A 12109-nucleotide genomic window follows, 5' to 3' on the forward strand; every position below is an offset into this window, starting at 1 on the left:
AATTCCCCTCTTGGGATTTATTTTCAAAGGCATGTGTGTTCTCTTCTTGATGGAGTTCCTTTTGCCAAGGTATATAAGACTTTTTATTGTGGTGTCACTCAGGAGGGGGTAGCTATTCATTCCTTTAAGTTCTCTTAGGCTATGTCATCTTTAATGCCCACAACAACCTTTGCAAATAGGTGTTACCTTCATTTTGCAGATGAGGAAGCAGAGCTGAGAAATGCGAAGGAATTTTTCTAAAGCTGTAGAAAGGGGAAGTGGACCCAGGCCCTTCTGGTCCCAGTGCCCGTAGTCTAGCTCCCTATTCGGTGCGCTGTAAAAACCTCCTTCAAATAAGGGTTTCTTTGAAGGCTTTGTCTTCAGGTTCCTCATGAAGATTTATATACGGCACCTGAGAAAATGTCTGCTGTATTTCTACACCTGACATCAGCTCTGATAGGACACAGCAGGAAACAGAAAACAGGGAAACAGAGACCAAGATCTCATAATCTGTAACCACATAATTATCGCATTTCTATTATTTATATCACATTGCATAATGCATCTCTTTGTAGGCTGTCTCTGTATCTGGCCACTTAACAGGATGCACAAATTACCACTATATATAATTTATCACTAATTTTATTTATAATTTATCTTGACTTTTTTTATCAGTCCAAACTCATCCAAATTTCAAATTCGTTTTAGATATTATACATATATACCCTCGGGCAAAATCTGTTGGGAGGCCTGTCAGATTGCAGGGAATAAGAGTTCATTTCCCTTTCCCAGTGATTCTTAATGAGTCACTTCTGGTCAATTCCCAGTTCCTCACTTCCGGAGTTAAGTGGAACGTGTTTTGAATAGTAACATACAGCCGTTTCACCCTAATATCGGCGCTTTCAGCAGGCCTTGGTACTGCGTATCTTTTGGAGCAGGTGCAGATTATGCTCCAATCTTCATAGGTTTTATTGTATTTTGAGATACATTATGAATATATATATAAATTAATATATATATTAATTTTTAATTTTTACCACTTCTATTTTTAGGTCGTATAATGTGAGCAATCTAACAGATGACTTAAAATTTTTGTACAAAGTTGCCGGGGCTGAAGGAAAAGGCATCACCTTCATCTTTACCGACAATGAAATAAAAGACGAGGCCTTCCTGGAATATCTCAACAACCTGCTGTCTTCAGGGGAGGTAGGTCTCCAAAGCAGAGCCCTGTTTTTAAAACAGAAATTACATTTCAGTAGAAAAGGCAGCAACCCCCCAGCAACCTTTAGCACGTGAGGCCATTTATCACACGTTTATCATTTTAGAAATGATTCACACAGGAGATTTGGTAAATTTTTTTGAAGTTCCTATGAAATGAGTGCTGCCTGCCTCTAGATTTTTTTTTGTATGTTTTGTCCCATTTAAAATATGACTGCTTATTTGTCTCTTCAGTCTTCAATTTTATTCTGTAATTTATTTTAGGAGGAACAAAGTTATCTATCTATCTATCCACCCACCCACCCACCCACCCACCCACCACTCATCTGTCCGTCCATCTGTCCACCCCCTCCCTGCGTACCGGGAATGGAGAAGGGTTGAAAGAGCTCTGTGTGCTGTAAGTAGATGTCAGTGTTCCCGCTGCTGGCACACTTGGGTCAGCACGCATGACCAGTCACGACGGCTGCTTCATTAGAGGGACCTATGGGACTCGGCCCCTACTTGTAGTCACGGCTAACATTTATTAAAGCAGCACAGTAAGGAGTCACAGCCAGGCCAGTAAGGACACAGACACATCAGGTGGAGCCTGGAGAAACCCACGTGCAGGCTGTCTCCATTCCCGCCAGGAGGCCGTCCAGAGCATGCTCTTCCTCGGGAGAGAAGCGCTGGACCACCTGCGCTGTGCTTCTGTTCAGGGGAGCCTGTGGGAGGCTCAGAGGCCCAGGGTTTTATTGGTGCTGGCCGTGTAGCCACTCACGGCCTAGCCACAACTGCCCAGATTCCAGCCTCCCAGGGGGAATGTGGATCCTCGCCACCTAGCCCCAGGTGTGCATAAGGAGCCTGGGCACAATGGAAGCACCTTATCAATTAGCAATGGAGGAGACCTTCCAAAAGCCAGCTTCCCAGATGCCAGTCCTGCAAGCACAGCCTTCTCATCGCCAGGCTGCGGTGCTAACTCTTCCCTGCACAGTGGTGTCTGTGGATGCTTATTGGTATAAGAGCTGGCTAACTACCTGGGGGCCAGAGCTGAGAGTGACAACAACTCAGTTATTTGAAAGAAATGATTAAAATGGTGGAGAGAGAGCATTTTAGTGATAGCTATCTGAACAAAGGGAAACATAATTTGCTCCAGATTAAACCACTCAACTGGCTCAATAAATAGTTGTACTCTTGGTAAACTCTGGCAAACCAGAAGTTTAACTGTGGAGATGCAGAAAGAAAATATGGAAAAAGATGACTTGTTTGGGGGGACGGTGAAGAAGAGGACCAGACTCTGGCAGAGAATTAGCTGTGGGGAACCTTGTAATACAGAGCACTGTCTGTCTCTTCCTCACAGATCTCCAATTTGTTTGCACGGGATGAGATAGATGAAATCACCCAAGGTCTGATCTCAGTGATGAAAAAGGAGCTGCCCCGCCACCCCCCCACCTTTGATAATCTGTATGAGTACTTCATTTCAAGAGCAAGGAAGAACTTGCATGTGGTTCTCTGCTTCTCTCCAGTGAGTGTTCGTTTTAGTTACATCTATGTAGGAGGAGTTACTTATGTAAATGTATTTAGATACTTAGTTTACCTTCTCTGATGAGATGATGTGCTCAGAAACTAACATTTGTTACATTGAAATAAAATCAACACTGTACTACCACCAGTCTACATGGACCAAAATCCCCTATCAGATTGTAATATTTTAAAATATTCATCTTATTAGAAATTATTGCATAGGCTACAACTTTTATTACGTAGAGAAATAGATTATCGGAATCGTAAGGGATCTGGTGATATGATCCTGCCCAGCTCTACCTGCAATGAAGACATGCCACCTAGAATGTCCCTGATGTAGGTTTAAATATCTGTAGCTCTCTGCACTGTCCATATGGTAGCCAGTGGACATGTATGGCTATTTAGATTTGGATTAATTAAAATTAAGTGAAAATATGTCCTGGCTGGTTTGGCTCAGCGGTTAGAGCATCAGCTTGCAGACCAATGAGTCATGAGTTTGATTCTGCTCATGGGCACGTACCTCGGTTGTGGTTTGTCTCTGGCCCTGGTCGGGGTCATGCGCGAGGCAACCAATGTGCCTCTGTCACGTTGATGCCTCTCCCTTTCTCCCTCTCACTCCCTCCTTCCCAGTCTCTCTGAAGATAAATAGAAAAATATCCTTGGGTGAGGATTACAAAAAAATTAAGTGAAAATAAAAATCCAGTTTTTTGTCCCACTTGCGCCATGTCAGATGCTCAATAGCTACATGCGACCATGCTGGACAGCACTTACAGAAACTCTCTATCACCACAGAAAGTTCTGTTGGTCAACTCTGTTCCGGGCCAGGGGCAGCTCATTAACTTAAAAGGCATCTGCTTAATTTTTAGATAATCTAGTAGTCAGCAAAATTTTCTTTATAATCAGTTCAATTTCTTCTGCCTTCCCCCCTGTGATTCTGTTTCTGTCCTGTAAAATGAACCCAACCCCTCTCCGCATACAGCTCCTCATATTTGGGGAAAGTGCGCAGACTCCTTAAACCGTTTCCTTTTCAGAGCAAACACCCCCTGCTCCTCCTGCTGTTCCCACTCGTTCTCGTGTCCAGCCTTTCACTGTCCCGGCCATCTCTCTGGAAGGGGTCGAGTTTGGTAGTTTCCCTTTAAGGGGTCGTTCCTAGAATTGAATCCAAAAACACAGATGTAGTTTTAGAAATGGGAAGAGTGTGGAAATATCACCTCCCTTCATCTGGACATTTAATTTATTTATTAATGCAGCCCAGGATTTAAAAAAAAAAAATTGTGATGTCTCACTGTTGGCTCAGCATGCACAGACCTCTCCCCGGCGGTTTGTAATCAGTTTGCGTTTCTAATGCTTTCTGACTTTGCTGTCACTAGGTTGGCGAGAAGTTCCGCGCCCGGTCTTTGAAGTTCCCCGGCTTGATATCAGGCTGCACCATGGACTGGTTCAGTCTCTGGCCGAAGGAGGCGCTGGTGGCCGTGGCCTCCTACTTCCTGTCCGGCTATGACATTGTCTGCTCTAGTGACACCAAAAGACAAGTCGTGGAGACGATGGGCCTGTTCCATGACATGGTGGCAGAGAGCTGTGAAAGTTACTTCCAGAGGTAGGTGACCTCACGTAAGCATGAAAGCAACAGGCAAAAGTTCACTCCCAAGAGGAGTCAAGTGCAACAGTCCAGGGAAGGACTCGTCATACTGGTTGAGCAGAGTCCCGGCTGCACTGACATGTTTTCTTGCTTTGATTTTCTAGTGATTATGTATTGAAAAGACGGTAAGTAACACGGTTTTCAAATGAACTAGTGTCCGTATTTAAGTACCTCTTTCCTTCCAGGCCTCCGAGGAACACATGCTTAATGAATCGCTTTGTTTTGTTTACTTAATTTTTTGGAAAATGACTTAACTATTCATTAAAACTGTCTGAAATGAGTTTCTTGTTCAGATGCATTATTTATTGTGATTACAGCAGCGCGCTGGGTGAGCGTTCGCCGCTGCCTTCTGCTAGGAGAACATTCCGGCTCTGGGTCTGCATCGCTCAGTCTGATCAAGTGATGCATGTTTCATCATGCGTTTAGGCCAGATCATTATGCAACACAATTTTAATTGGCCGTAGGAGAATCTACTCACTAAAAGCAGCAGTTGTGTTTATACGTGAACACTGGTCTCAACAGTTTAAAAATACCACCCCCACCCCAAGCATGACAGTCACTGTGTACGACTGACAGCTGTGAATGTCCTTGGCCAGCATGGACTTCTTCTAGAAGAGGGGGCTTCTCCCTTAGGGTTCACAGATGGGCTTCTGGGGTGATGAGCCCACCAGAAAGACTGTACCTATTTTTCTGCACAGAGACACTGGGTAATATTTCATTGATTTTCCGGAGAGTCCCTGTCTCACAAAAGTTTATAAAAAATCTATAACTAGTCACCCCTCTTGAATAGTTCTAGATGATCTCCTGGATTCTCTTGGTGAACTTGTGTGTATTAATTTTTACTGTTAGGAAGATTTTCCTTCTACCTCGTTTGAACTCCTCCTGCTACCATTTTCTACAGAGAGAACTTCTTCCCTTCATATAGCTAGAAGAACCTGTGTCTATTTTTGAAACACTTGGTGTATTTTTCAATTTTTTTTCACACCCTCTCAGATTGTAGAAGTTTATTCTGAATGTAATAGTTACATAACACTTTAGTGATGGTCATACATATGCCAAGTCCTTAAAATATTTTTAATGGTAAAAATAAGCTGAGCTCCAAAAGTGCAAGATGAATATGAAGGGTAAAATGACTTCACAGTATATGTGGAGTTCTTCTTTGACTTGAATTTCTCCTGCACAAAGTTACTCTTTTTATTTATTTCTATTATTAACTAGAATTGCTATACTAACACCCATAGTTCATATTTGAATCCAGTGTGGCTGCTTTGATTTCAAGGACAGCCCAGGGAATCAGGGGAGAGGCTGGTCTTGACCCGGGGGCGCCCACCCAGCCGGTTCCTCGCAGTGCAGAGCTGTGCAGCCGATACCAGTTGAATGAAAACAGACTGCCATGGAGATTCACTGCAACCACTTATCCCTGCACAGGATCTTAAAGTGTGCAAAGTATATTTACATTTGCTATTTATACATTATTTTTGTCTTCACAAAATTTTAGCAGGTGTAGAGCAGTGATTCTTTCCTCAGTTTTCCAGACAAAGAAACAGAAGCCCAGGGTCAGGTAAGAGTGGAGACAAAGACCCTGGAAAGGTCAAGACAGATGGTGTTCTCACCACCTCACCTCTGGGAAACCTCACAGTTCCTGCCCCCTGCTAGTGACTTCCCCCGGGACATCCTGACGTCACAGTCGGGGGAGCGTGTTCTGGTGTTTTGTGGGAGCCCACCCAACAGCAGAGATGACGATCACTTTATGTTCTCCTTTCAGGTACCGCCGGAGAGCACACGTGACCCCCAAATCTTATCTCTCGTTCATAAATGGTTATAAAAACATTTATACCGAAAAGGTGAAATTTATCCATGAGCAAGCGGAGCGTATGAATATTGGTAAGCAGAATGGCATTTTTAAGGGCTTGTTTGATAAGGATCCTGCTATTTTGTTTGGTGGATGTTGTTGTGTTTGAGAGTGAGATACTGACTTTACTGTTAGTAATGGAGTCTTTGAGGGAATGCCCTTAAGGGTCTTTTGACCTGGCAAGAAACTGGGCAGAAGAAGATCCACACAGCTGGCCTATTTTCTTCCCAGAACCATTTCTCCCAGCTCCTTCAACTCTGGGTGCACCCGGCGGGCAACAGGTCACCAGTCACTTGGGGAGCAGCCAGCTCTTGGGAACTGACCACGCTTTCGATTTTTGGTCTCACTGCATTTTCCCTCAATTTGTATAAACTTTGCAATGCTAATGCTTCTCAAATTTCTAACAAAGGAAAAGACTAAGCAGAAACAAACAAAAACAAGAAGAGAGTTTACCTGAGCAGTGGCTTTCTGGGTTCAGCACATATGAGTAGAAGCAGAACTTGGAATAAATGATAGGTCCAGAAAGCCTGTGGTGCTTCCTTCTTACTTCTCCGACACAAACCTTGGTCACTGAGCATAACCGAGCTCCAGGGTCGGCGAAGCGAAGTGACTGATGCCAAAAACACAGCGAAAGAAGCCACCTTCTTTCTGTCCTGGGCTCACCTTCCCGCAGCTGCTCCGCGTGACCAGGACCCGCGCCTCGTGGGAGCTGGTCGCTACACGCAGGGATTTCACGACCTGGTTGTTAAACAGAGCCTTTACGAAAAACGGAATTATATAAACTTACCGTTGAACAAATGATATAAAAAATGAAGGCAAAATGAATAATCAAAACTTATCACTTCTTAGTTATTTTTTCTCTATTTTGCTATTGTTAATGTTCTTAAGGTTCTCTCCATTCTACCTGTGGGTAGAAATTATATAATAGGGCACTGCCGAGACTCTCGTGGTGGCTCGAAGTGGGCCACGGGGGGAGTGTTTACGCCACGGAAGCTGAGAACACATAAATGAGCGCTTCCCCTCCCCCTCAGGAGCCCAGGTGCGGAACATTGACCCGAACACCCCTGTCTAGAACCCGGCTGGGGCGTGAGAAAGCCCACGGTTCTTTGGCTCTCTGGCACTGAAATCACAGAGCCAGCCGCAGAGGTTCTAACAGATATTTTCGTTTTTATGATGAAGAGAACAACAAAATGTTAACAGATTAAGTGTCTCATTTGCCATCTCAGCCGCAATATGACTCAAAGGCAAAAAATGACAGCCACAAAGTGTTAGTAAAGCCACGCGGAGCATATGTTGTCAAGTATGTTTCTTGACTAATGTTTATCAAGGAAGTTTCGCGATTAATGTTCTCAGTATGACACTGGGACTTTCCCTTTATTGTAGCCAGATGATATTCTCCAATCAGAGCTATTTTCTTCACCCCTCACCCCCGCTGAGACTCTTAGAAATGTGGTCAGGATTGTTACTCCTAAGATTTGTGTATTATTAAAGCTTTTGTCCATAATGGATGACCTTGTGTTAGTCTAGTATTTATATGGTAACTTATGAGTAGTGAATGTGAGTGCATATTTCATGAAGGGATATGCGTGCACTCAAGAGTGTGGGTCTGTGTGTTTGCAAAGGTCTCGACAAGCTCATGGAGGCGAGCGAGTCCGTCGCCAAGCTGTCTCTGGACCTGGCAGTGAAGGAGAAGGAGCTGGCGGTGGCTTCTGTGAAAGCGGATGAGGTGAGTTCGCATTTCCTTCACCCCGAGGGCTGAGGGACACGGTTCTGTACTCAAGAAAAGCATTTATAAACTTACAGGCTGTAAACTTATTTCTGGCAAGATGCTGTTCCCAAAGACCATTAGATATTTGTGTTTAACTTTTACCAAGACACACCTGAACTATGACATCCTCTACCGGATCTAAGACTAGTCTTTCTTCTCTGCCTCTGTCCATCCTGTTCTCTCATCTGTTTATGACATTTCGGCTTGGCCGTAGTTATATTTGTTAAGGTCCCTGCGTGTTCTAGGTTTCCAGGATGGCCCAGGTCTCCTCAGAAGTTTGTGTCAAGCAGGGGAAAAAAATAAGAGGAGGAGTTGGTGGAGTTAAAAAAAAGATACTCCTCCCAAGGCGGTAGGAATATGTGTGTGCTGCTCCTTCATCTATCCCCCCACCCCCACCCCAGCCTCAGACTGCTTTCAGCTCTCGGTCCCTGAGAGTCAGTTAAGAGTAGACACTAAAGTCTTGACCTTGAGCCAGCTGCTGAAAGCAGAGTTAGGAAAGGCACTTAGCAAAGTTCTAGCACATAGTAGGCACTTAAAATATGAGCTATTTTTATTGTTATTTATATGAGGTTTAATGTGGTTGCTGATCTCATTTCATTACACTTACTTGAATTATTTTAATTTTCTAGAAATTACATGGAGCAGAAGTACAGTTTTACTGAAAGCTTAAAGTATTTATGTATATGTTCTAAGCCTGAGGGAAAGCGTAGGAAATAACAGACTGCAAGGAACTGCACAAAGGAGTTACTTTAATACACCTCAAAATATACATGACCTAGCCCTGGCCAGTGGCTCAGTTAGCTGGAACGCTGTCCCATACACCAGAAAGGCTGAGGGTTTGATACCCAGTCAGGGCACGTACGGGAGGCAACAGATCAATGTTTCTCTCTCACATCTATGTTTCTCACTCCCTCTCTAAAAATCAATGAAAAAGTCCTTGGATGAAGATTAAAAATCATATATATATATATGTAATCATATATATGTGTGTATATATGTATGTGTGTGTGTGTGTGTGTGTGTGTATGACTTAGATGGGGGGATACATTTGCTCTTATTCATGTTTTCTGTTATATTGAATGAATATTCGCTCAGTGCTCAAATCTGTAAATTCTGCTCAAAGGTTTCTATGTGCTCTCCTGTGTTTCCTCAATTTAACAGGTATTAGCCGAAGTCACAGTGAGCGCTCAAGCCTCAGCTAAAGTTAAAAATGAAGTGCAGGAGGTCAAAGACAAAGCCCAGAAAATTGTGGATGAAATTGACAGTGAAAAAGTAAAAGCTGAGACGAAACTCGAGGCGGCGAAACCTGCCCTGGAAGAAGCAGAAGCGGCCCTGAACGTGAGTGCTCCTTGTCCCTCGCCGCCAATCCTCACGGGCACCACAGCTCATGCCATGGAATCACTCTGGACTGGCGTTCTTCATGTGACTTCTCATCTCTGAGTCCGGAAACAAATGGTTTCACTGATTAAGTTGTCCCAGTTCTGATTTTAAGCATTTACTTCTCGTAATTTACTAATGTCACTCTGTACATCAGCTTTCCTTGAGAACTGAGAATAATGCCAGTGATTAATGGCCTGACCTGCAGCATAAGGGATTCCGGTTACTTAGCGCCTTCTCAGTTCCTCCAGCATCCTGCTCGGATTACGTCACGAGCCCTTTGGAAATCCCCCTGTGGTTCCCATTGCTCTTAGGATCAGGTCCCCAGCCAGGCATCCACGGCGCTGAGGGCATGACTGTGGAGTCAGCAGATCAGCACTGGCCTCTCAGGGCAACCACTTCTTAAGTAGATTGACTTAACTTCCGTGGGTCTCCATGGGGACTATAATTCCTCATTGATCCTTGAAAGGTCAATGTAAACATTAAAAATAATAAATACTGGCCGGTGTGGCTCAGTGGATTGAGCATCAGTCCCATGGACTGAGAGGTCCAGGTTTGATTCCCAGTCAGGGCACATGCCCCGGTTTCAGGCTTGATCCCCAGTAGGGGGCATGCAGGAGGCTGCTGATCGATGTTTCTCTCCCATCAATGTTTCTCTCTCTCTCCCTTCCCCTCTCTCTAAAAAAAAAAAAATCAACAAAAACATATTTTAAAAAATGTGATGAATACAGTTTGCTGGACACATGAACGTACTCAGTACGTTGACTGCTGCTGCTGGTGAGAAGCTGGCTTCTATCTATTCCTTGACTTCTCGTCATTCTGTCCCTACACACGCATGATCCAGCTATACAGAAAAGCTTGTAGGCTTCTGGAAGAATCATGGTCTGTCTAAGTGAGTCTCTCCCTCTGCCAGGAATGCTCCTGCTAACCTTCATCACCTAGTAAGAGTCATTCTCCAAGACCAGGCGCAGACCTCACACCTTCCAGAAAGTTTTTGGTTCTTCTGGCTCTCCTTTATTCTGTCACCCCTGTGCTCCTATCATGGCAGGTAATCCTGGTTTAGGGTAATTGTGTCTTCTCGCTCTGGGAGAAGTATGAGGACAGCTCACATATATAAACTTTAAAAAATATTTTTATGAGCCATATGTTATAATACCTTCTCTTGTCTCCTTGGAATTCCTCTCCCTTCCATAAATAGGGCAGCCCTCAAAATGAAGACCAAAGATGAGGTTTCTGCTATTATTGTTTCTCTTTTATTGTCCACACAGAATAGAGACTCTGTGCTTTGAGGATGTAAGTTCTGTTAATGTTTCTCATCAATGAGGTTTGCTGCTAACGCAGGTGTGGGGGGGTAAGCAATGAATGGTCGTGATATTTATTCTAAAGGACTAGCGGAGGGCGACAGAGGGAAAGAGAATTCAAACAAACTGACATCCTAGAATCACCATGAACAAGCCATTAGGGAACATTTTGGAATACAGACCCCTTGAGGAGACACTGTCAGGGTTTGGGGAGAAAATACATTTTAATGTTTTCTACTTTAGTTATTTAAAAGTATTAGATTTCCCTGTGACTATGATTACTACTCAACAACAACAACAACAAATATTGATTTCTAACCCCCATACAGACTATCAAACCAAACGATATTGCCACGGTAAGGAAACTTGCAAAGCCCCCGCATCTTATCATGAGAATCATGGACTGTGTTCTGTTACTGTTTCAAAAGAAAATTGATCCTGTTACTATGGATCCAGAAAAACCTTGCTGCAAGCCGTCATGGGGAGAGTCATTAAAAGTAAGTAAAATCTATTTTTGTGGGCCCCGTGGGGTCCAGCACTGTCCTCACCCCAGGACACTCGATAGAGACCAGACAGGCTGGCAGATAAAAATCAACCTCTGTGTATTGAATAGTTTATCTTCATCTGCATCTTCCCGAATGTAAGCAGGGAAAGATTTTTTTAGGTTGAATGTTTTCTTTTTATAAAATCTGTTCAGAATCAGCGGCTAGTATTGGCACACTCTTGCTGTCAACCCCTTTGAATGCACTCACTTGACAGGAAACTTCGGTAACTTTTTTTTGTACTCTCACCATGGAAATGAGAAGATACTTTGCAGTTTACAGATTTCGGCTGACTATGCCACAGTCTTGATTTGCACGTTTAGAGCAAGTCACCCGTCCCTTCTTTGGAGCGTATACGGCCTCGGGGGGGGGGGGGGGAGTACAGATGTGCCCCCAGAACTACAGGCTGAGGCTCTGTGTTCCAGCTGATGAGCGCCACAGGATTCCTGTGGAGCCTCCAGCAGTTCCCCAAGGACACCATCAATGAGGAGACTGTTGAGTTGCTGCAGCCCTATTTCAACATGGATGACTACTCTTTCGAAAGTGCCAAGAAAGTCTGTGGGAATGTGGCTGGTCTGCTGTCTTGGACGCTTGCTATGGCAACATTTTACGGCATCAACAGGGAAGTGCTGCCTCTGAAGGTAGGTCTCCCTCCTTCTCCCAGTAACTCAGCGCTTAGGAATCAGGCATTAGTACGGCTGCTATGACAAGACAAAGCCGAATTTTGACCAGTGAGGGTAGGTGTCCCTGTTACCAGAGTTTTCTTTTTCTTTTCTGTGTGCCCGCTCATAGTTTCTCACTCTTTTTACATCTGTTACGTGTTTCGGGCCCCTCAGACAAGACACTGAAACCAGCTTGTTAAACTTGCACAGGGAAGGAATGTACTGGGAATGATAACCAAGCTGCCAGCAAAGACAATTGCCATTTCTTTTC

General features: G+C 44.0%; 1 protein-coding gene across 1 annotated transcript in view; it reads left to right on the top strand.

Moving 5' to 3' along the window:
* The window catches only part of DNAH8 (dynein axonemal heavy chain 8), a 295615-nt gene that overhangs the window by 194427 nt on the left and 89079 nt on the right, over positions 1 to 12109 (top strand). Inside the window, exons 60-67 of the mRNA XM_036248715.1 lie at positions 1032 to 1185; positions 2534 to 2698; positions 4068 to 4294; positions 6102 to 6220; positions 7811 to 7914; positions 9118 to 9294; positions 10964 to 11131; positions 11602 to 11817. Of these exons, the coding sequence (XP_036104608.1) occupies positions 1032 to 1185; positions 2534 to 2698; positions 4068 to 4294; positions 6102 to 6220; positions 7811 to 7914; positions 9118 to 9294; positions 10964 to 11131; positions 11602 to 11817 (1330 nt within the window). The remainder of the gene's footprint in view (positions 1 to 1031; positions 1186 to 2533; positions 2699 to 4067; positions 4295 to 6101; positions 6221 to 7810; positions 7915 to 9117; positions 9295 to 10963; positions 11132 to 11601; positions 11818 to 12109) is intronic.

Source organism: Molossus molossus, unplaced genomic scaffold (assembly GCF_014108415.1).
Source record: "Molossus molossus isolate mMolMol1 unplaced genomic scaffold, mMolMol1.p scaffold_m16_p_8, whole genome shotgun sequence".
NCBI classification, from domain to species: domain Eukaryota; kingdom Metazoa; phylum Chordata; class Mammalia; order Chiroptera; family Molossidae; genus Molossus; species Molossus molossus.